This window comes from Eschrichtius robustus, chromosome 13 (genome assembly GCF_028021215.1).
Source record: "Eschrichtius robustus isolate mEscRob2 chromosome 13, mEscRob2.pri, whole genome shotgun sequence".
NCBI lineage: Eukaryota > Metazoa > Chordata > Mammalia > Artiodactyla > Eschrichtiidae > Eschrichtius > Eschrichtius robustus.
In genome coordinates this window covers 21256195-21277593 of record NC_090836.1, presented here as the reverse complement: position 1 = coordinate 21277593, position 21399 = coordinate 21256195, and the positions used below count along the sequence as shown (strand labels likewise).

Here is a 21399-nt window from a genome sequence, read left to right as displayed (position 1 = left end):
TTAAATCATCTCAAGATGACTTATAATATCTAATACAATGTAAATGTTATATAAATAGTTGTAAATACGATGTAAATGCTATGTAAATAGTTACCAGCAAGGCAAATTCAAGTTTTTCATTTTGTAACCTTCTAGATTTATTTTTTGATCCACAATTGGTTGAATTTGTGGATGCAGAACCCACATATATGGAGGGTTGACTAAGCCTTTTGTCTATTTTGAGTTAATTTTTATATGTGGTATGAGTTAAGAGTCCCATTTCATCCCTCTGTACATAGATAGCCAGTTGCCTAGCACCATCTGTTGACAAGATCATTCTTTCCCCAATTTAATGTTTTCCTCCCTTGTCAAAAATCAATTGACTATAGATGGATGTGTTTATTTCTGTTTTCCATTCAATTCCACTGATCTATATGTATATCTCTATGCCAGTATCACAATGTTTTTACTGTTGCTGTGTACTAACATCTGAAATTGGGAAGAGTGAGCCTCCAACTTTGATTTTTGAGGTTGTTTTGGCTCTTTGGGGTCCCTTGAAATTTCATATGAATGTTAGGATAAGCTTGTGTATTTCTTCCCAAAGGCCTTCAGGAATTTTCACAGGAATCACATTGAATCTGTAGATCGCATTATGTACTATTGCCATCTTAACAATATTAAGTCTTTCCATCACCATGGGATGTCTTCACATTATTTAGGTTTTCTTTCATTTCTTTCAGCCATGTTGTATGATCTTCAGTGTACAGTCTTGCACCTCGATTAAATCTATTCCTAAATATTTTATTGGTGTTGACATTATTTAAAATGTAACTGTCTTCTTAAATTCCTTTTGAGAATATTCATTGCTAGTACATACAAATAAACAGATTTTTGTGTATTGATATTTTGTCCTCTAACTTTGCTGGTATTAGTTGACTAGCTCAAATAATTTTTCTGTTGATTCTTTGGAAACATATATGTAAGATGCTGTCATCTGTGTCTGTGAATAGACATGGTTTTACTTTCTCCTTTCATATGTGGATGCCTTTTATGTTTTTCCTCATTGCTCTGGGTAGAATTTCCAGTACAATATTGTAACAATGGTGAAAGCCAGCACCGTGGCCTTGTTCCTGAATTCAAAGATAAACCTTTCAGTCCTCAACATTGAGCATGATACTTCCTGTGTGTTTTGTCTAATGCTTTGTATCATATCGAACAAATGTCCCTTTCCTCCTACTTTTGTGTTTATATGATGAAATTGCGCTGGCATTTGTTTAAAGCTTTTTCTGCATCAAGTTACATGATCACGCAATAATTGTCATGTATTACATTACATGGTTTTAATTTAATAATCTATTACATTGCTTGGTTTAATATATTAACAACCTGGAATTTCTGGTGTAGAGACACTTGCTTTTGGTGCATAATCTTTTCGATATGCTGTTTGTTTCATATTGCTATTATTTTGTGAAGGATTCTTACATCTGTATTTAGAAGGAATGTTGATCTGTAGTTTTCTTTTTATAATGTCTTTGTATGATTTGATTAGATTGGGGTTGGTGTTAGTGGTTTAGAGCAGGGGTCCCCAACCCACGGGCCATGGACTGCTACTGGTCTGCTGCCTGTTAGGAACCGGCTGCACAGCAGGAGGTGAGCGGCGGGTAAGCAAGCCAGGCTTCATCTGCCTCTTGCCATTGCTCCCCAGTGCTTGCATTACCACCTGAACCATCCCCCCCTCCCCCCTCCCCCTTCCCGTCCATGGAAAAATTGTCTTCCACGAAACTGGTCCCTGGTGCCAGAAAGGTTGGGGACAGCTGGTTTAGTGGACTAAGGCTAGGGCTGGGGCTGGTGTGGGAGCTGACCTGGGGCTGGGTTAAGGTTAGAGTTTATGATTATAGTATATGGTTTATAATTTATGGTTTATATTTTAGTTATGGTTATAGTTAATGGTTATGGTTGATGGCTTATAGATATGGTTTCTGGTTATGTATATTGTTTCTGGTTATAAATTATGGTTTGTGGTTCTGATTTCGGTTGCTGGTTATAATTTATGGATTATGGTTCTGGTTTCAATTTCTGGTTATGGTTAGGTTTTGGTTTATGGTTATGGTTTATGACTATAGCTATATGGTTATATGATATATGATTTTTTGGCTTTTTGGTTAAGGTTAAGTTAGGGTTTATAGTACAGGTAAGGTTACAGGTATGAGCCAGGGGTTAGGTTTGGGGTTTGGGTTTGGGTGGAGGGCCCGGGTTAGGAGTTAGGGTTAGGGTTTTTCTTTGTAAATCTACCTAAAGCTTTGTCAATTTTGCTTATCTTTGCAAAAAAAGAGCTCTTAGTTTTATTGATCTTTTTATTGTCTTTTTAGTCTCTATTTCATTTATTTCTGCTCTGATCTTTGTTATTTCCTTCCTTCTACTAACTTTGGGCTTCATTTGTTCTTTTTCTAGTTTCTTGAGGTGTAAAGTTAGGTAGTTTATCTGAGATCTTTTTCGTTTCTTGATGTAGGCATTTATCGCTGTGAAATTCTGTCTTACAACCTCTTTTGCCTTATCCCATAAGTTTTGGTATATTTTATTTCCATTTTCATTTGTCTCGAGGTATTTTTTTGATTTCTTCTTTGACCTATTGGTTGTTCAGTAGCATGTTGTTTAAGCCCCACATATTTGTGAATTTTCTAGTTTTTTTCTTGTAGTTGATTTCTAGTTTCATACCATTGTTGTCCGAAAAGATGCTTGATATGATTCCAGTTTTCTTAAATTTATTAAGATTTGTTCTGTGGCCTAACATATGATCTACCCTGGAGAATGTTCCATGTGCACTTGAGAAGGAAGGGTATTCTGTTGCTTTTGGATGAAATATTCTGTATATGTCTGTTAAGTCTATCTTGTCTAATGTGTTGTTTAAGGCCAATGTTTTCTTATTGGTTTCTGTCTGGATGATCTATCCATTGATGAAAGTAGGGTGTTAAAGTCTTCTACTACTATTGTATTGCTTTCTGTTTCTCCCTTTATGTCTGTTTGCTATATATATTATGTGCTCCTATGTTGGGTGTGTGAATATTTACAAATGTTATATTCTTTTATTAGATTAACTCCTTTATCATTATGTAATGACCTTCTTTGTCTTTTATTATACTCTTTGTCTTAAAGTCTATTTTTGCTGATAAAAGTATAGCTGCCCCAGCTTTCTTTTGGTTTCTATTTGCATAGAATATCCCTTTTCATCCTTTCACTTTCCGTCTGTGTGTGTCTTTATATTTAAAGTGAGTCTCTTACAGGCAGCACATTGCTGGGTCTTGTGTTTTTATCCATTTAGCCAGTCTATGTCTTTTGATTGGAGAATTTACCCCATGTACATTTAAGGTATTTATTGATAGGCATATACTTACTGCCATTGTGGTAACTGTTTTCTGGATGTTTTGTAATTCCTCTGTTCCTTTCTTCTTTTCTTGTTATCTTTCTTTGCGATTTTATGATTTTCTGTACTGGTATGCTTAGATTCTTTTATCTTTGTCTTTTGTGTATTTACAATAGGTTTTTGCTTTGTGGTTACCACAAGACTTACATAAAACAACTTATAACAATCTATTTTAAATTGATAACAATTTAAGTTTGAATGTATCCTAAAGCTCTACACTTTTACCCCCCACCACGTTTTATGATTTTGATGTCATAATTTACATATATTTATCTTGTGTTATTCTCAACAAAATATTGTAGTTATATTTATTTTTACTACTTTGTCTTTGAACATTCATACTAGCTTTATAAGTGATTAACCCACCATTTTTACAACATTATTCTGAATTTTACAGATATTTTTCTTTATACTCTCATATGTTTTCCTGTTACTAATTAGCACTCTTTCATTTCAGTTTAAAGAAGTCCCTTTAACATTTCTTGTAAGGCTGGTCTAGTGGTGATGAACTCTTTTAGCTTTTGCTTGTCTGGAAAACTTTTTCTGTTCTTCAATTCTGTGTGAAAACACTGATGGGTAGAGTATTATTGCTTCGGTTTTTGTGGTTTTTTTTTTTTTCTTTTAGCTCATTGAATACATTATGCCACTCCCTTCTCGCCTGCAAATTTTCTGCTGAAAAATATACTGGTAATCTTATGGGGGTTCCCTTGTATGTAACAAGTTGCTTTTCTCCTGCTGTTTTTAAGATTCTTCTTTGTCTTTAAATTTTGACACTTTAATTATAAAATGTCTTGGTGTGGGCTTCTTTGAATTTATCTTTGTTGGTACTCTCTGGGCTTCCTGTATCTGAATGTCTGTTTCCTTCCCCAGGTTGGGAAGTTTTCATCCATTATTTCTTTAAATAAGTTTTCTGCCCCCTTGTCTCTCTCCTCTCCTTCTGGGACCCCCATAATGCAAATGTTGGTCTGCTTGATGTTGTTCCATAAGTCTCTTAAGCTATCTTTCATTTTTCTTTTTGCTTGGGTGAGTTCTACTGCCTTGTCTGTGAGTTCTCAGATCTTTTTTTCCAGCTTTATCTAATCTGCTATTGAATTTCTCTATTGTACTTTTCAGCTCAGTTATTGTATTCTTTGGCTCTGTGACTTCTATTTGATACTTTCTTATATTTTATCTTTGTTGAAATTCTCAGTATGTTCCTTTATTCTTCTCCTAGGCTCAGTTAGCATCTCTACGACCATTATTCTGAGATCTTTATCAGGTAAATCACTCATCTGTTTCATTAAGGTCTTTTTCTGAGGTTTTATCTTGTTCTTTTGTTTGGAATATATTCGTCTGTTTCTTCACTTTTCTTGACTCTCTGTATTGGTTAGATAAAACAGCCACCTCTCCCAGTATTGAAGGAGTAGTCTAGTGTAGGAGATGAAATATATCCTTCAACACTGCCTTGGTTGTCTCTCAATTCTTTGTGATTGTCCAAGCACCTACTTTATTTTTAGTGGTTCCCAGTAGTTGAGGGTGTGCCAAGACCTGTCAGTGTCCCAAAAGGAAGGAGCTCAGTCAGCACCTAGGTCCAGGCTGATTGGAAGCCAGACCTTCAAGCAACAAATTTTAAAGTATACAAGTATGCATCTTTCAGGGGAGGACTGGGAGATAGTCTTCTGGGATTTTCTGCTCCCTCTGAGCTAAGCCTTGAGGTGATAGCCAGTTAAGAATTGTTTCTTTCTTTGCTACCATCCTGTTGAACTCATGAATACAAGCTCTCCTGGCCACCAGAACCAGGCAATCAAGGGCCAGGCCCTGGGCAGCAGCCAGAAAAACCAGGGCACCAAATGTAAAAACCAGGGCACCAGACACATGTACAAGCTTCCCCTGGGAAACACTGGTGCTCAAGAGAGATAGTGCCTTCCTTCTGAGGTCTCTAGGGAGGATTACAGTGGGCCCTTAGATGTGTGTTCAGTTAGAAGCCTACCCCTCAAGCCACAGCTATGAAGATAAACTAATAGGCCTCTTTCACAGAAAGACTGAGCCCCTGGGTCTGTCGCCTCTCTGCTGTGCCCTGGGGGTGGTAGCCAGTTAAGAACTCTTTCTTCATTTGTTTCAGGCCCTAGGACCTGTGAATGTGAGCCCCACCGGGCCACCAGAGACAGGTGAGCAAGAGGTGTCCCCTGGGTGATACAAGCTCCTTTTTGGGAGATCCTGGTGATCTGGGCCAAAATAGAAGGAGAGCACAAAGATATGGTACCTGCTGGCCTCTTTGTTTTTGGAGAGTAATTCAGTAGGCCCCCTAGCTGTGTGTTAAATAGTAGATGCCTGCCCCTCAGGCCTACGCTTTAAGATAATCAAATAAGCCTCTTTCACAGAAAGTCAGGTTGTTTTCAGTTGGCCACCTCTGCCCTGGGCCCTGGGGCAGGTAGGTCTGCACACAGGGGCCGTTTAAAAACTGCTTCTCAGTTTGCATAGCCTTCTGGGTCTGGTGGAAGCAAGCCCTCTTGACTTTCAAAGCTAGATGTTTTGGGGGCTAGTTTCTCAGGTGCAAGTCTTAAAAGTTGAGGCCTGATGTGGAGTTCAAACTCTTTGTTCCTTGGGGAGAAGCTTGTGTTTGTAAGTTCCCTCCTGATTGTGATTTGCTGTGCAGGGGTGGGTTTATGGCGAGATTGTGTCTCAGCCTCTCCTACCTGCTTCAATATGGGCTTTTCCCCATTCCCCCGATGTGTAGGAGTCACTCAGCTAGTTTTCGGGTTTTTTTCAGAGAAAATTGTTCCATATGCAGCTGTAGATTTAGTGTGTTTGTGGGAGGAGGTGGCTTCGGGATACTCCTACATCGCCATCTTGGACTAGAACGTATACACTTTTATATGGGAAAATACCTAAGATGCATTGTTAAGATTTTTTTTTCAAGATACAAAACTATATTTGCAATAGGGTTCTGTTTTTATAAGGGAAAAAAATACTTATTTGTGAAATCGTAGAAAAAAATCTGGCAGCCTGCTTATCCAAACAGTGGCTATCTTGGAGCGGGGGGGAGGGAGTGTGAGAAGGATGGGATGATGGTATACTATCAGTGATTTTTTATTCTCTTTACACGTCTATATTGTTTGAATTTTCAATAAATAAGTACTGAACACACATTCCTTTCCTGATTGAAAATGAAACAATATATTTCCTTTTATTTTTTTCTTTTTAAAAAGGGACAGTTCATGATAAGCCTCTATGACACTCCACTTGCTATTCTGTCCTTGTGAGATTCCCTTCCTCCCGTCATCCTCATCCACTTTGCCTAACATCTGCTTGTCTTTTAAGACTTACCTTTGTTGACAAAAACTCAGTTAACAATCAAGTTAAGAAGAAAAAATAGAATTTTATTTGAGCCAAACTGAGAATTATAACCTGGGAGACAGACTCTCAGAAGGTCTGAGAACTGTTCCACTTGTTAGAAGTCGAAGGCACAGTCATATACGTTTTCGAGACAAAGGATTGTACATCAAAATCACACACTGACATTTTACATAAAGTTCACCAGAGATACATACATAATCCACGTAAGCGTGTACAAAGTGAGCAGTAAATCACCATGACCCCTTACAGAGTTGTGAAAGAATGCTAATCTTCTAAGAAGTTACTTTGCCGACATCAGAAGAAAGGATAAAAACATTGATCTTTGTGGCAGGCATTCCCACCTTTGAGGATGTCTGGCTAATGTATAACGCAGATGCACATTGTACATTAGGGAGGGCCCAATACAGGCAGGGAATATGTTATGCTTAAATTTTCTTGTCCTGCTTTAAAATATAAATTTTATTTTATCACTTTCAATTTTACCTCCACAAAGTTCTCCCCTTATTTTCAGGCTAAATTAGACGTATCTCTACTATGCTCTTACCATTCTGTTTAATTATTAAAATTCTTAACTTAAACACTAAATTATGATCTCGAGGACAAGGATATCCTGATAGATTTCATATTTACAGTAAGCACAGGGCCTGGTACGTGATAGAGTTTCGATAAATGTTTATTGAATGAATGAAGGAATAAGCGAATGAATGGACGGTTAAGTGATGAAAAGTAGGCCCTAACTTGAGTCTGATTTGTTGTGAACAACCTGTGTAAGAACAATCACTCGTATCAAAGAATGCAACCAGTACCCACATTAAAATTATCCTGTGTTTTTGAGACACTTAAGACTCTCAGTTACAGTTGGGTGTGCTGGGAACCATTTCTGCCACTTTACGGAATCTACAAGCTTGTCGCTAGGGATTCTTGGGACCCTCTCCTCAGCAGTTGTGACCCCTGGAGTGATCTGGCGTAGTACAGGTGGTGATAGGAAGGCTTCACTTCCAACCCCACAGCGGCCTCAGGAGAAGTGTGCTTCTTGCAGTCCAGTTGGAACTCAGAATGTGAAGCAATATTTATGGGCAGCGGTGAGGTTTGTATTCCTTTATAATCACGGCAATATAGAAACTATCATAACCCTAAATGTCACTCATAACACTGTTTTCTTGGTATGGTAAAATATGTTATACATTTTTTAAACTGGCATATAAATTCATGAAATTTAACTTGTATGTGTATGTGTACATGTGTTTGTGTGAGTGTATGTAAATTAGGAACTACCTGTAGGATCAGTAGGTAAATTTACTGTGTTTTGGCTTTAGAGGAAGAGATTTCTCTATTTTTAAAACTTTTTCTTTAGGATAAGCTGCTTATTTTTATAATTTTAGGTTGGCATATTTTAATATGATATTACATTTCTTGTATCTTTTTAATAAATTTGGAGGCTGATTGCAAGGCAAATATTAGTATAATAATGCAGGAATCTATGGCCCAAAATACTTTAATTATGCTTGATATGTGATGTGACTACAAATACCAAGTATTTAGTACTTTGTTAGTTTAAAAATTAAATCTCTTAGGTTTAGAAGATGGTCCAAATTGCCTTCCTTTTTCATGGGTCTATTAAGAATTTTGCCACTAGAGGGCTCTTAATACCATATTTTAGTTCATTTAAATGTGTACTACTAATAATATTTACAATAATGTCAGTATTGGCTAATACTGTCTTTCCAATTAATATATCTTAGAAAATTTTTCGAAAAGTCTAATTTAAGTGTAGCAAAATATGAGAAATGTTGCTTTTTTAAAATAATAATTATCTTCAGAAATATTTTGGTGATCTAAGGGGCATGCATGATATAAGGGGCCTTTGAACTTTTTAAAGTTCAAGTTAAAAATAGTCTTTGTCGGGCTTCCCTGGTGGCGCAGTGGTTAAGAATCCACCTGCCAATGCAGGCGACATGGGTTCAAGGCCTGGTCCGGGAAGATCCTACATGCTGCGGAGTAACTAAGCCCGTGCGCCACAACTACTGAGCCTGCACTCTAGAGCCCATGAGCCACAACTACTGAGCCCGCGTGCCTAGAGCCCGTGCTCTGCAACAAGAGAAGCCACTGCAACGAGGAGCCTGTGCACCACAAGGAAAGTAGCCCCCGCTCGCTGCAACTAGAGAAAGCCCCGACTAGAGAAAGGCCGCGTGCAGCAACGAAGACCCAACGCAGCCAAAAACAAATAAATAACAGATACCAGATTTAACATAAAATGAGTATATATGTATTATATATTTAATATAAATATGAGTATATATAATATATAAAACATATATATGAAATATAAAATTTACTAAGTGCCTTTTATAAGGAATTTGACATGACTGTGGATAAGTGTAACAGTTACCATACGTTCTGATATGTGCAATGAGAGATATTAGGCATGGGAGTTAAGAGATCAAAATGAATTAAAAAAAAAAAAAAACCAGAATGAACAGACCGGAAGTCTTCTCTGATGAGGTAACCTTTGAGCTAAATCTTTTGATAGGCATGGAGGAGTTTAGATGGGAAGGAAAGGAAATTGTTCTGCTCAGAGGGAAGAGTGTGGAGGCATGAAATAAATGGCCTTAGAGATTCAGGGACTTCTTGGCATCATCATGGATAAATTAAAAATCTATGAGGATAACCCACGTGAAAAACCTAGCTTTAGCATTCATCAACCTTTAACTTCCTACAGACTTACTTCAGCCTGTTTCCCCGGTCATACCCTGGACCTTGTTCTTATTTCTTTACTCATTCAGCAAATATTTATTGAACGCCTACCTCTATATGCCAGGCACTATTCTGGCCCTCAGAGGGCAGTGGTAAAGGACAAATGAGATTCCTCCTCTTGCGATTTACTTGCAAGTCAGGAGAAACCAACAATAAGTAAGAAAAAACTGGAAAATAACAGATACTAATAAATGCCATGCACAGAATTAATCAGGGTGGTAACTAGATTGGGTGTTTAGGGAGGGCTTGTATGATGAGTTATTATTTAAGCTGAAACCCAAATGACCAGAAGGAATCAGCTATGTAATTATTGGGTAAAAATATTCTGATCTGAGGGTAAAATTACTGCAAAGGTCATAAGACAGAAGTGAAGACCAGGAAGAAGGCCAGTGGACTGATGTACAGTGGGCAAAGAGGAGAGTGACATGTGATGATGTCAGAGAGAAAAGCAAAAGCGAGGTGAAGCAGGGCTTTGTAGGCCAGAAGAAGAAGTTAAGATTTTATTGTAAATGCAGTAGGAAGGCATTAGAGGGCTCTAAGTATGAGAATGGCATGATTTATCACCTTGAAAAGTTATTCTGGCCATTACGTAGATAAAAAATTGTGAGGGGCCAGAGTAGAAGCATGGTATTGAGTTCAGTAGTACTAGAAAGGCATGAGAAGTCATGGTGGCTTGGACAAAGGTGGTAGTAAGAGACATGGAAAGCTGGATATGTTTGGGAAATGTTTGGGAGGTAAAATAAACAAATCCTGCTGAGTTTTGATTTGGGGAACTAAGAAGATGGTAGCGCAGTTTACTGAGATGGACAAGTATGGGCTGAATTGGTTGAGAGTGACAGAAACCAGAGGATTTTGGTGGGGACATGGTAAGTTTGGAACACACAAATGGAAGTGTCAAGTAGGCAAACGTGAACCTGGAGTTCTGAGGAAAGTCGGATCCAGCCACCGTGTGTGTGTAGACTGTGTCTTTCCAGGGCTGAGCAGCACAGTGTATGTGGCCTGAAGAGCATCATTAGCATGGAATTGGGAACCACCGGCCTATAGACTGTATTAAAGCCACAGGAATGAATGAGACTTCGACCCACTCAGGGTAATCATTCTTATCTTTTATACAAAATGAAGCATATGATGCTGAATTTTCAAAATTCATCTTCAATTCCTTATCAAGAGCCAATTCCAACAATTTATTCTGAATCTATAGTTAAATTATCTTTTGATGATGAAAACATTGGATTTCAGATCAATGAACTTCCTTTGTGCAGATATTCTCTTGATGGCCAGTAAAATTCAAGACATTCTATCAAATGTGTACAGTATTCAGTACTGACATTTTGCAGATGTCCAATATCAAGATCACCTCTTTCATTGATAATTATTGATATCAAGTCTCCCATGTTCTCTTCTAATATTTTCATGATTTTTGTGGCTTTTGATTGGTTTAGTTTTCACATTTAAATCTTTTATCCATCTGGAATTTATTTTAGTGTAAAATGAGGAGAATCTAAATTTATTTTATTTCAAATCTTAGCCAGCTGTCTCAAAACACTTACCGTATAAACCTAGCCTTTTTCTATTGATCTGAAATGCCATATGCTAAATTCCCAAGTGGATCCTGAGATCTATTTCTGGAATTTCTAGTCTGTTTCCATGATCTTATTCATGACCCAGGTTATGTTTTTATATCAAATTCAAATTACATATATATTAAAAGAATTTCCACACTACAATAACTGCACATTAATCAAGTTACAATGAAAAATTGCTTGTGTTCTGTGAAGTTCTTCCCTGTTATAAGCCAATTCCTATACCTGTTGAACCAAGGTGTCATTGAAAAGTTATACTTTAACTACCTTCTCTGCTTCATATTCTGTCAACATTTCCCGGCAAACAGTTTTAAGAAATGTTATTTTTTAGATAGATTTATTATAAATCTATAAATTTAGTGCAATTCAAATAAAAATTCCACTTGGTAATTGTTGAGACTGGACAAAACACTATTAAAGTTTAGCTAGAAGAAAAAAAATACATGAAAAATTTTCTAAAACAATTATGATGAAAGAGGACTTTTCATTAGCAGATATAAACATGATATTAATATGAAGAAAGAAGTATTTTTTTTCAGTTTCATTGCCAACAAACATAAGGAGTTTTAGAATGTATAAAACTGTGAAGGCTTCTAGTATCAATAAATGTGGTTTAGAGTTTAATTATTGTGCAGGAGTATGTTCTAGATGCAATGACAGGAAAACATTCTAGGATAGTTATTAAGATTAAGGAACTTCCACCAGAATGTAAATTCACCCATTGCTTCCTTCCTCCAGAAGTCTAACTTCAAAAAGAGTCAATTGAACTAAAGAGTGACATAGAATTTTAAAAATTATGAATTATATAAAGTCAATGTGTTGACTTAAATACAAGATTATTCTCTTATGTGATAATACGGACACTGATAAATTCATGTTGTTGCATACTGAAGTACTGTGGTTATTAAGGGGAACATTCTGTTGAGAAAGTCTAAATTCTTGGTCTCCCTGCAAGGTAGAAAACCAGTTTGATCTACATGCTGAAGAATTCTCAACTTTTTGAAGATGTGAATTGGAAAGGCTGACTCACTTGTTGGTTTGATATCTTTGATATTATTGTTGGAGAAAATCCTTCCTGTAAGAAAGAAATGCAACTGGCTTTTTAAAAAAATTTATTTATTTTATTTATTTTTGGCTGTGTTGGGTCTTCGTTTCTGTGCGTGGGCTTTCTCTAGTTGCGGCAAGCGGGGGCCGCTCTTCATCACGGCGCGCGGGCCTCTCACTATCGCGGCCTCTCTTATTGCGGAGCACAGGCTCCAGACGCGCAGGCTCAGTAGCTGTGGCTCACGGGCCTAGTTGCTCCGCGGCATGTGGGATCTTCCCAGACCAGGGCTCGAACCCGTGTCCCCTGCATTGGCAGGCAGATTCTCAACCACGGCGCCCAGGGAAGCCCGCAACTGGCTTTTTAATGGTAGATAATATCAAAGGCTACCTAGATGTTCCATGGGCACCTCAAATCCAACATATCCACAATCAAATTCACTACATTTTTTCCCCAAACCTATTCTTCCTTTTCTTTTCTTGGTAATTGTTACCACCATCCATCTTATTACCTAAGCCAAGCATCTGTAAATCAGTCTTTGCCTGTCCCTTGCCTTACTTCTATATCCAGTTGCCATCCAAGTTATGTTGATTTACTTCCTTATCATCTCTCACATATGCTCCTTCTAATGGTCCTGATTGCTTCTGTCTTGAGTTAGGCCCTGATCCTCTTACCTTGGACTTCTTACTCTTTACAAAGCAAAACATTCATCAGCTGGGCACCAGAATACTCTTTCCAAATGCAAATTTCTTCATGTTACTTTCCTAGTAAAAATCTTTTTGGGGCTCTCTTTTACCCACAGAGGAAATTCTAGTCTTTAGAGTGGCATCCAAAGCTCTCCACAGGCTGGCCTGCCTCTCTCCAGCTTCAAATCTTTACACCCTCCTAGCCTGTCTCATTCCAACCATGCCTGACTACTCAGGGGTGCTTGTAACCCTCTGTTTTGCTTCATACTTTTCTGCCTTCACTCATACTTAAAATTCCCTCCCACCATTTTGGGGAAGACCTAATTATCTTTCAAGATTTAGTTCAAACTTTACCACCTTTGGGTAGCGTTTCCTATTTTCACCACCCGCAGACTATTTTTCCCACAGAATTAACTGTTCTTCCTTTTTATTCTATTGTGGACCCCTTACTACACTACCGCACCCACAAATAGTATTATGCCTATTTGTTTACCTGCTTCCCTAATAGACTGGCAGCTCCTTAAGTCAGGGACCTTGTCTTTTCTTTCCTTTTACTTCTAGCATCTAGGGATGCCTGTACAATTTAGGCACTCAATAAAAATTCTTTGAATGAATGAGTTAATAAGTGAGAAGTGTCAGAGGCCTGATGGAAAGAGCTGGCAGAGAATGCATAGTGTTAAAACTGGTCAAGAGGAAGATACAGGGCAATAGCGTGACAAGAGTAGGGAAAAGATAATTTACTAAGGGGGACTTGGCTTTGTATGGTGGATGAGGGTGAGGGGCATGGTGGGATGAACTGGCATTAAGCTTCTGACTAGAATTCTGGTATAAGGTTCTTTTATTGCTGTAGAAAAGTACAGGTGGTATTTGAGATCAGATGAAATTTGCTGGATGTGATCCAGTTTGCAAATATTAGCACACACATACCAAATTTTCATAATACTGCATTTATCTAGTACTTTACAGCGTACAAAATTCTTTACTTTTATTATTTTATTTGACCCTTAGACCAGTTACCTCCCTAAGCTTCAGTTCCTTTTTTTGTAAAATGAAAATAATAGCTATCTCTTAGGATTGTTTACAAGAGGTATCATATGTCTGGCACACAGTTACATACCAAATGGGTTGTTAGATCGGCATTTGAGGCCCATAATGGTTAAATGACTTGCTCAAGGTCACAAAGGTAAGTTAGTGGCAGATTTAAATATAAATTCCTATGTCCTCTTTTTGTAGTATTCTTTTTACTACACCAGGATGTAATGATATCTTCTACATTACTCGGTACATAGCATCTTTAATTCCCCTCAGAGGCTTACCCAAAAGCAGGCTTTGGAATTAGTCTATCAGAGAGTTTATTGCCAAAATCAAGCAAAATCTAAAACTTGGCTAAAACCAAAATGCAAATACAAATATTTTTATAGCTTGCATTGCTTCCTAGTCTCTCTATTTTACACTTAGGGGTTTTCAGCAAAGAATCTGAGCAGGCTAGCTCCTGCCCTTGTGAGGTTCTGTGGAGTTGTGCTCTTATTTAAATTAATTTTTTAAATATTGTTTTTGAATCCAGTTTTAGGCCAGAGCAAGTGTCCATCTGAGGCCCTGGAATTAAGGTAGCAGAAATCTAGTGGGAACTGGAACAGGAAGAGAGTGAATCTGGGCTGCAGCAGACACTGACCATCACACCCATCTGTCCTTGTGTTCTCTGTAGAGTTCTGTCCAGGAAGAACCTGAAGCCACAAAATATGAACTGGAGATGAAATTATTAAGTGAAACAGTTTCAGCAGGTATTCCTCTAAATTACATTTTTAGAATGTAACTTTATTGGGTTTTTTCTGCTTACAAAAGAAATGCAGGGGCATTGTAAAAAAAAAAAAAAAAACTCAGATGTTGCAGAAGTATAAAGTGAAAATTCTTCCTCATCCCTCTTCTGATATAACCAATGTTAACAACTTTTTTAAATTTGTGCAATCTCTCTCTCTCTGTCTCTGTTTCTCTCTCTTTTGGTTTTAAATAAAACCATGGGATCATATCATACAGATATTTTTGTTGAAAATTACTTTTGTTCACCTAACAATATTTGTCATTGTACATACATACATAGAACACAATATATATACTGCTTAAATGAATAATATTCAACAAGATTCTAAGTCAGAGCACATTGGTAACCTTACTGTTTAAAGTATCTGTATAATGTCATCCAATAATGGGACATTATTTAAATCCTTATTAGTAGACATTAAGGTTATTTCTAATTTTTTTTTTATTATTACAAGCAGTGTTGCATTGAACATTCTCAAGCACACGTACATGATCAGAAATTTTTCAACACTTCTGTATTCAGTCTTATCCTGGCAAATAGCAACTGGATATAGTTTTAAAATGTCAAAATGATAGTGATGTCTAATTTGAAAATCTTTTAGTTTGAGATTTATATACTTGTTTTCCACTAACTTTAGCATTATGCTTCTTTCCTAGTAACTTCTAAGGAATATACTTTTTATGTATTTCTTAGCATATTTTTTTTATAACAGGCTTCTTGTCTACTTCACTTTTTCCAATACACTTTTGTGTCAGCAGTCAACTAGGTTTATATCTTTATAATTTTTCTGTAATCCTTATGAGATAATTTTCCTGTTAGAAATATGATAATATATTCAATTCATGAAACTCTGTCAATAATACCAAGGTTTCTACATGGTGATCCCCAAATAATATATATCATAAATAGTCTAAATTGGGACACAGTATTCTTTCTGACTTTCTTTTCGGGTAAATGGACTATTAATTAGATACATTTGAAAATTACTTAAGGTCTACATTTTATTGAATGTATACAAGGAAAAGGGGTCAATTGCTTAACGGGAATTTTCTCTGGATATTTCCACTTATTTTCAGTGCCTAATCTCTGTGGGTTAAATTCAGTGCCATCTCAGTGTGCTTCCTTTTATGGGAGAGGAAAATTGTAATGATAAATAATAAGACTAACAGTTCCTGAATTTTTACTATGGGTCTGGCACCAGTTCTAAACTCCTTTCTTGTATTAAATCACAGCTCCCCCAAATTGTAGAAGATAGATACTACAATTATATGCATTTGTTGAGGAAGGAACTGAGACTAGAGATGTTAATCAGCATATCTTGTATAAGGTCACACAGCTAGTCAAGGGTGGAACCTGTAAGGGTCTGATTTCCTCTTCTTATCTATTACACTCTATTGAAAGAATTTTGGTGAAAGGTGGGAATGACGGTATGTGACATCAGATATCCCCTGATTGTGCACTGAGATTTATGGGATCATAGAATTTCCCCGTAAAATGTCTGAACACAAAGATTATCCAGTCCAGTTTCTTCACTTTCAAACCTCCATCCCTGTTTTTCTATAAGCTGGGCCTATTTTTGTTGAAAAAAAAAAAAATTAGCTTTCATTTCATATATGGGCCAAAATTTATTTTTTTAACATTTTACTTTCTTCTTTCAGATTTTTAGCTCCATAATGTCCAATTTAAAAAAATTAATTTGTCAGTTATTAAATTTTGTGTTAAACCACTTTTGCTCTTTTATAATGAAGGTTAGCAGGATATGCCACCCCAAAATCTGCCACTTTGGCATAAGAATTATTTTGAGCTGAAAACAATTAAAAAGATGCAAGAAAAGGTCCTTACCCTCCTACTATTTGCCTAAAAGCAGGGCATAAACTTTCAAAAGTGTTTTTTCCTCCCCTCTCTACCAGGAGGGACAAAGGTTAATTCCCAGAGACAAGTTTAGACCCTATCAGCCTGGAGAGAGTGCCAGAGGAATTTACATAACAGGCTTTATCTCTGCCCTTGGAAGCCTAAAACTGCTTTCCTTTGTCCTGTTATTTCTCCACAAATTTATTATTCTTTGTAGAAGATGCTATATAAGCCAGAGTTCTAAACCACCTCTTTGAGTTACTAATTTTTCCCGGGGTATCTCCCATGTATACGTGAGGTGTACATGTTAATAAACTTCTGTTCATTTTTCTCTTATTAATCTGTCTTTTATTACAGGAGTCTCCGCCAAGAACTCAGAAGGGTAGCGGGAAAATTATTTTTCCTCCCATACAATAAACCATATTTTTAAAGTTTTTATGTTAATAGTAACACATCCTTATTGTATACAAATTCCTAAAACGTTAGTGTATAAAATATAAATGGGGCCCTCCCCTGCACCCTAACATTACGCATGCCTATTCCCACTTCCAAGCTTAGCTTTGTGAATAGTTTTGAATTAACCACATTTTGAAAATTTTTAGCAGCTAAATAAAAACCTCATTTACCAGTATTAGAATATTTTCATTTTTCATTAGATCACCATGTAGAAATGTTATGATCTATTTAGAAACTGAACTAATCTGATGAATTTCAGCGCAGTTGTTGCTGTTAGAGAATGCCCCTGAAAAGCCATATTTCTCTGAAGAAAATGAGGTTGATTTATGCCAATTCACAGCTCTGGGTGGAGTGCACCACTTGGATATTTTGGAGCTTCCTCCACAGTGTAAACCAAGGAAGGGCTGGATGATTGTGGAAGTAGGTTAATTCTTGAATCAAAATTTATGAATAAAATAATTTCTCATGCTTTTACTTCATCTCAAACGATCTAAACATGTAAGGAATTTAACCCTATTAAGCAAGCACAAAGGAAACAATGTAATTTTCAACTGTCTTGAATGTATAAATTTGAATCAGATACTAAAGGAAAGGAATCTGAAATAATATGGATTTTAAAACTAGAATTCATACATGTTAACTTAATTGTAAACCTATAGCACTATGATTATATTGTGCCAATTTGGCCTTAATAATGACAGTCTATTTCAGAGGCTGGCAAGCTTTTTCTGTAAAGGACCAGATGGTAAATATTTTCAGCTTTGTGGGCCATACCAGCTCTGTCGCAACTCCTCATCTCTGCCACTGTAACATTAAAACAGTCATATGTAAATTAACGGGCATCACTGTGTCCCAGTTAAACTTTATTTACAAAAACTGGTGGTGGGCTGGATTTCTCGGGGACCACAGTTGGTGGACTCTGGTCTAAATCAGTGGTTCCCAGCATGTGGTCCCTTGACCAGAAGCATCAGCATCATTTGGCATCATCTGGGAATTTGCTAGAAATGCAAATTCATGGGCCCCACCTCAGTCCTACTGAATCAGAAACTCTGGAGGTGAGACTCAGCAGTCTGTGTTTTAGCAAAACACATTCCAAACTTTGAGAACCACTGGTCTGGATCTTTGATATACGAAGTGTGGTCTATGAACCTGAAGCATTAGCATCACCTGGGAACTTGTTAGAAATGCATAATTTGGGGTTTCACCTCAGATCTACTTCATCTGCATTTTAACAGGACCCTAAGGTGATTCATACGCACATTAAAGTTTGAGAAGCACTGATCCAGGCAATGCCAATGCTGCTGATGTACAGATAGCCCACAATGAGTAGTAAGGATACTGATGGTAGAGTTGTTCATCATTTTTCAAGGAGTTTCTCACTTCTGTTTCAATAAGCAGTAACACTTGCACTAGCACTGGCTTGGTTTAACTTTTGGTGGCCTACGTCCCAGATACACCCAGTTATGTTGTCATGGCCCCTTCCTCCTTCCTTCCTTTCTCTCCTGCCCTTCTTTTCTTTCTCCCTCCTCCCTCCCAAAGCCCTCCCATCCCCATCTCTCTGCTCTAACACATCATGTACATAGATTGTCAGGCACTTCTCACCCACAATCCTATCCATTAAGGATCTTCATGCATTCTTGAATTAGAGCAGTATTTCTCAATTTTTATTTTTTTTCCATTATCACCCCTCTAAGGAGTGCTTTGTAGACATTTTTTTCCTAACTGCCCCCCCTGCCAAAATATTAATACCACAGATATACTGTCTATCTGCTTATGTGCTATATGTATATCTGTATTTTATACCTAAAAGAGTACAATTGTTTCATGATCCCCCTAAGCTAATTTTTACCCTCTTAGGGATGATATTGCTGTTCCTTTCCCCTTCTCCCCACAAATGAGAATGCAGTTATTAGGGTGAACCTGGGGAGATAATCTGGTCTGTAGCCACTTTGAAGAATCTACTTGAATCAACCTTCCCTACCTCAGGGATAATTGAAGGACAGGGAGGAGTCCAGGAAAGACACCCTTTGGTGGAGGTAGGCCTTCAAAACTCTTTATCCATAGGAAGGTCCCAGCCTGAACTGGGAATTTCAAGGATTCATCCAAAGAGTTGTTGTTCTTGAATTTTGGCAGGATATCCTGATACCACCACTCCAGGCTCCCAGTCTGAGCCCAAAGTATCCTCCTTCACACCTGTTTTTCTCTCCTGCAACAAAGAGGCCTTCCTCCTTTTTACCAAGTCCCTTTTTAATAATCTCACACGTGCCCTAGAAATTTTCCCCATCCAATTTTTTCCTCTATTTTGTAACATTTTTAATCTTCCCCCCCCCCTTTCCTAGATCCTTCTCTGCTAAATTCTGATAATGGACAAATCTCCTTTATCCCACAGACATCTGCCCTTGGCTTAATTTACTTTCTCCCCACCCTTCCCCCAGAGCTTTTTTGAGAAATAATTGAAATATAACATTGTGTAAGTTTAAGGTATGCAATATGATGATTTTTAATTAATTTCATTCATTCATTTCTACACTTCTCAAAAGGTTGCTTATACTTCTTTCTGTCTTCGCACACACACCCTAACCAAGGTATTGGAACATGGGATTTGGAGTCCTATAGATCTATTTTTGACTTCTGGCACCTTCTTGTAGTCGTTTTGTAATCTTTGGCACATTAATTGATTTCTGTAAGTCCCAGTTATCTTCTCTGTTAAATATATGCCTTGTAGAGTTACTTGGAGGGATAAAATGAATAGTTAAGTGCCAGCCAGCATAGAACCTGCCCATAGGAGGGTTCTGAATTGCATTCAAATGTAGTGATTTTTTTTTCCTCAAATCATTATCTTTAATTTTATTGTGACATTTTGTTAGTCAATCTATAGTTAACTGTGACCAAACTGCAGTGCTTATTTAAAATAACTGTATAGCTTATTCAGCAATATTTACATCTTTAACTGTTACCAGTCAGCTTCTAACTTGGTATTATTTTGGTCATTTTTAAAAGATACTCAAAGAAGGATTACAGAAATATACATATCCTCCAGAAACTGCAGAAGACTTTGAAACAGAAAACGCTTTCCCACCCATAGAGGTCATGCTTGAGGTTCATGAGAACGTAATCTTTTTTGAGAATCCTGTGGTTGCAAGGTGGGATGCTGAAGGTACAGCAATGTCTTAACCAGCTTTGATAATAATGTAATGAAAAGAAATACAATAATATAAATTCTTAAATCAAATTAGGAAATGCAGCGTGTAAAGTGAGTTTCTAATCTTACATATTTCTCTGCCAATTCTAGGGTCTTTGTTTTGTTTGCTCTTAATGGAAAAGAATAGGGATTGGAGTTTTTTATAACTATTAGCTGCTGAAGTGTTTATATCTGCCATATTCTCTGAGAAATTTCTTTATGTTTATACAATTACATTTTAAAAAAGAAAGAAATGAACAAAAATAATCAAGATAGTATAGCAAATCAAAAACAAACAAATGAAAAGCCTCTTCTCTCTTGAAATGGCCAAATAATTCACACTGGGGTGATTAAAATTTGATTATTTTAATGTTAATGATTTATAAGTTGCAAAGCTTATTCCAGCCAGGTACTGAGGATGTGGAGTGGGTAAATGGGAAACCTGAGAAAGAGGAAAACTAGCCACTGTATGCCTCTTTATAACTTTTGACTGTTGAATCATGGGAAATTATTGCTTATTCAGAATGTTAAATAAATATCAATAAAATCAGAAGTACTAACAGAAATACAAGCTAATAATTCACCAGTCATTAACAGATACCTTATTTGGGGTTGGCTGGCTAAACTTTGAAAGGTCTCGGTCTTGTGAATTAATGTATGCACATTTTGGGGCTCTTAGATGAAAGCCGAATAGCTTTGTTTTTAGTGTAGGTGAAGTATTCTACATCCATCTATTTATTTTTGAAAGGGTTTACATACTAGATGATAAGTTTATAACAGATGAGATCACTAAAGCACAGAGCTATTACTTTATTTAGTTAATGGGGGCAGAGAATTTAGAGAATATTTTGTACTTTGAACTTTTTCATGGTTGCTACAATACTCCATATTTTTGCTTGTATAGACATAGCCACAAGACATTATTTATTCTAGAAATAATTTATATATTAAAAACAGTATATTTTTATCAATACATTAAACCATAAAGTATATCAAAATGAACATTAGGTAATTTTTTCCTTTCATGTTGCTTTTAGAGGTTTCACTTTTCCTTTCCTTTCCTTTAATGGTAATCTTCCTAAATATTTATCACATTAAAATTTATTCATACTCAATTAGTATTAGACAAGGTAAATTATCCCACATGACTCAGGGAAATACAATATGTAAAAATTGACTCTAACTACAGTAATTGTACGACAGTAATCTACAACTCCAGTAATTTTTAAACCATGGGGAAACTTTTTTGCCAGGAAATACTAGAAAGTTGAAGAATTTATTTATAGGCAAT

General features: G+C 36.8%; 1 protein-coding gene across 3 annotated transcripts in view; it reads left to right on the top strand.

The window, feature by feature from the left end:
- The window catches only part of DNAI7 (dynein axonemal intermediate chain 7), a 74456-nt gene that overhangs the window by 46277 nt on the left and 6780 nt on the right, over positions 1-21399 (top strand). For 2 of the 3 annotated variants that reach the window (XM_068560051.1, XM_068560050.1), the window contains 3 exons: positions 14507-14582; positions 17187-17347; positions 19928-20084. In XM_068560051.1, the coding sequence (XP_068416152.1) occupies positions 14507-14582; positions 17187-17347; positions 19928-20084 (394 nt within the window). The remainder of the gene's footprint in view (positions 1-14506; positions 14583-17186; positions 17348-19927; positions 20085-21399) is intronic. The other variant, XM_068560052.1, reaches the window with a different exon arrangement.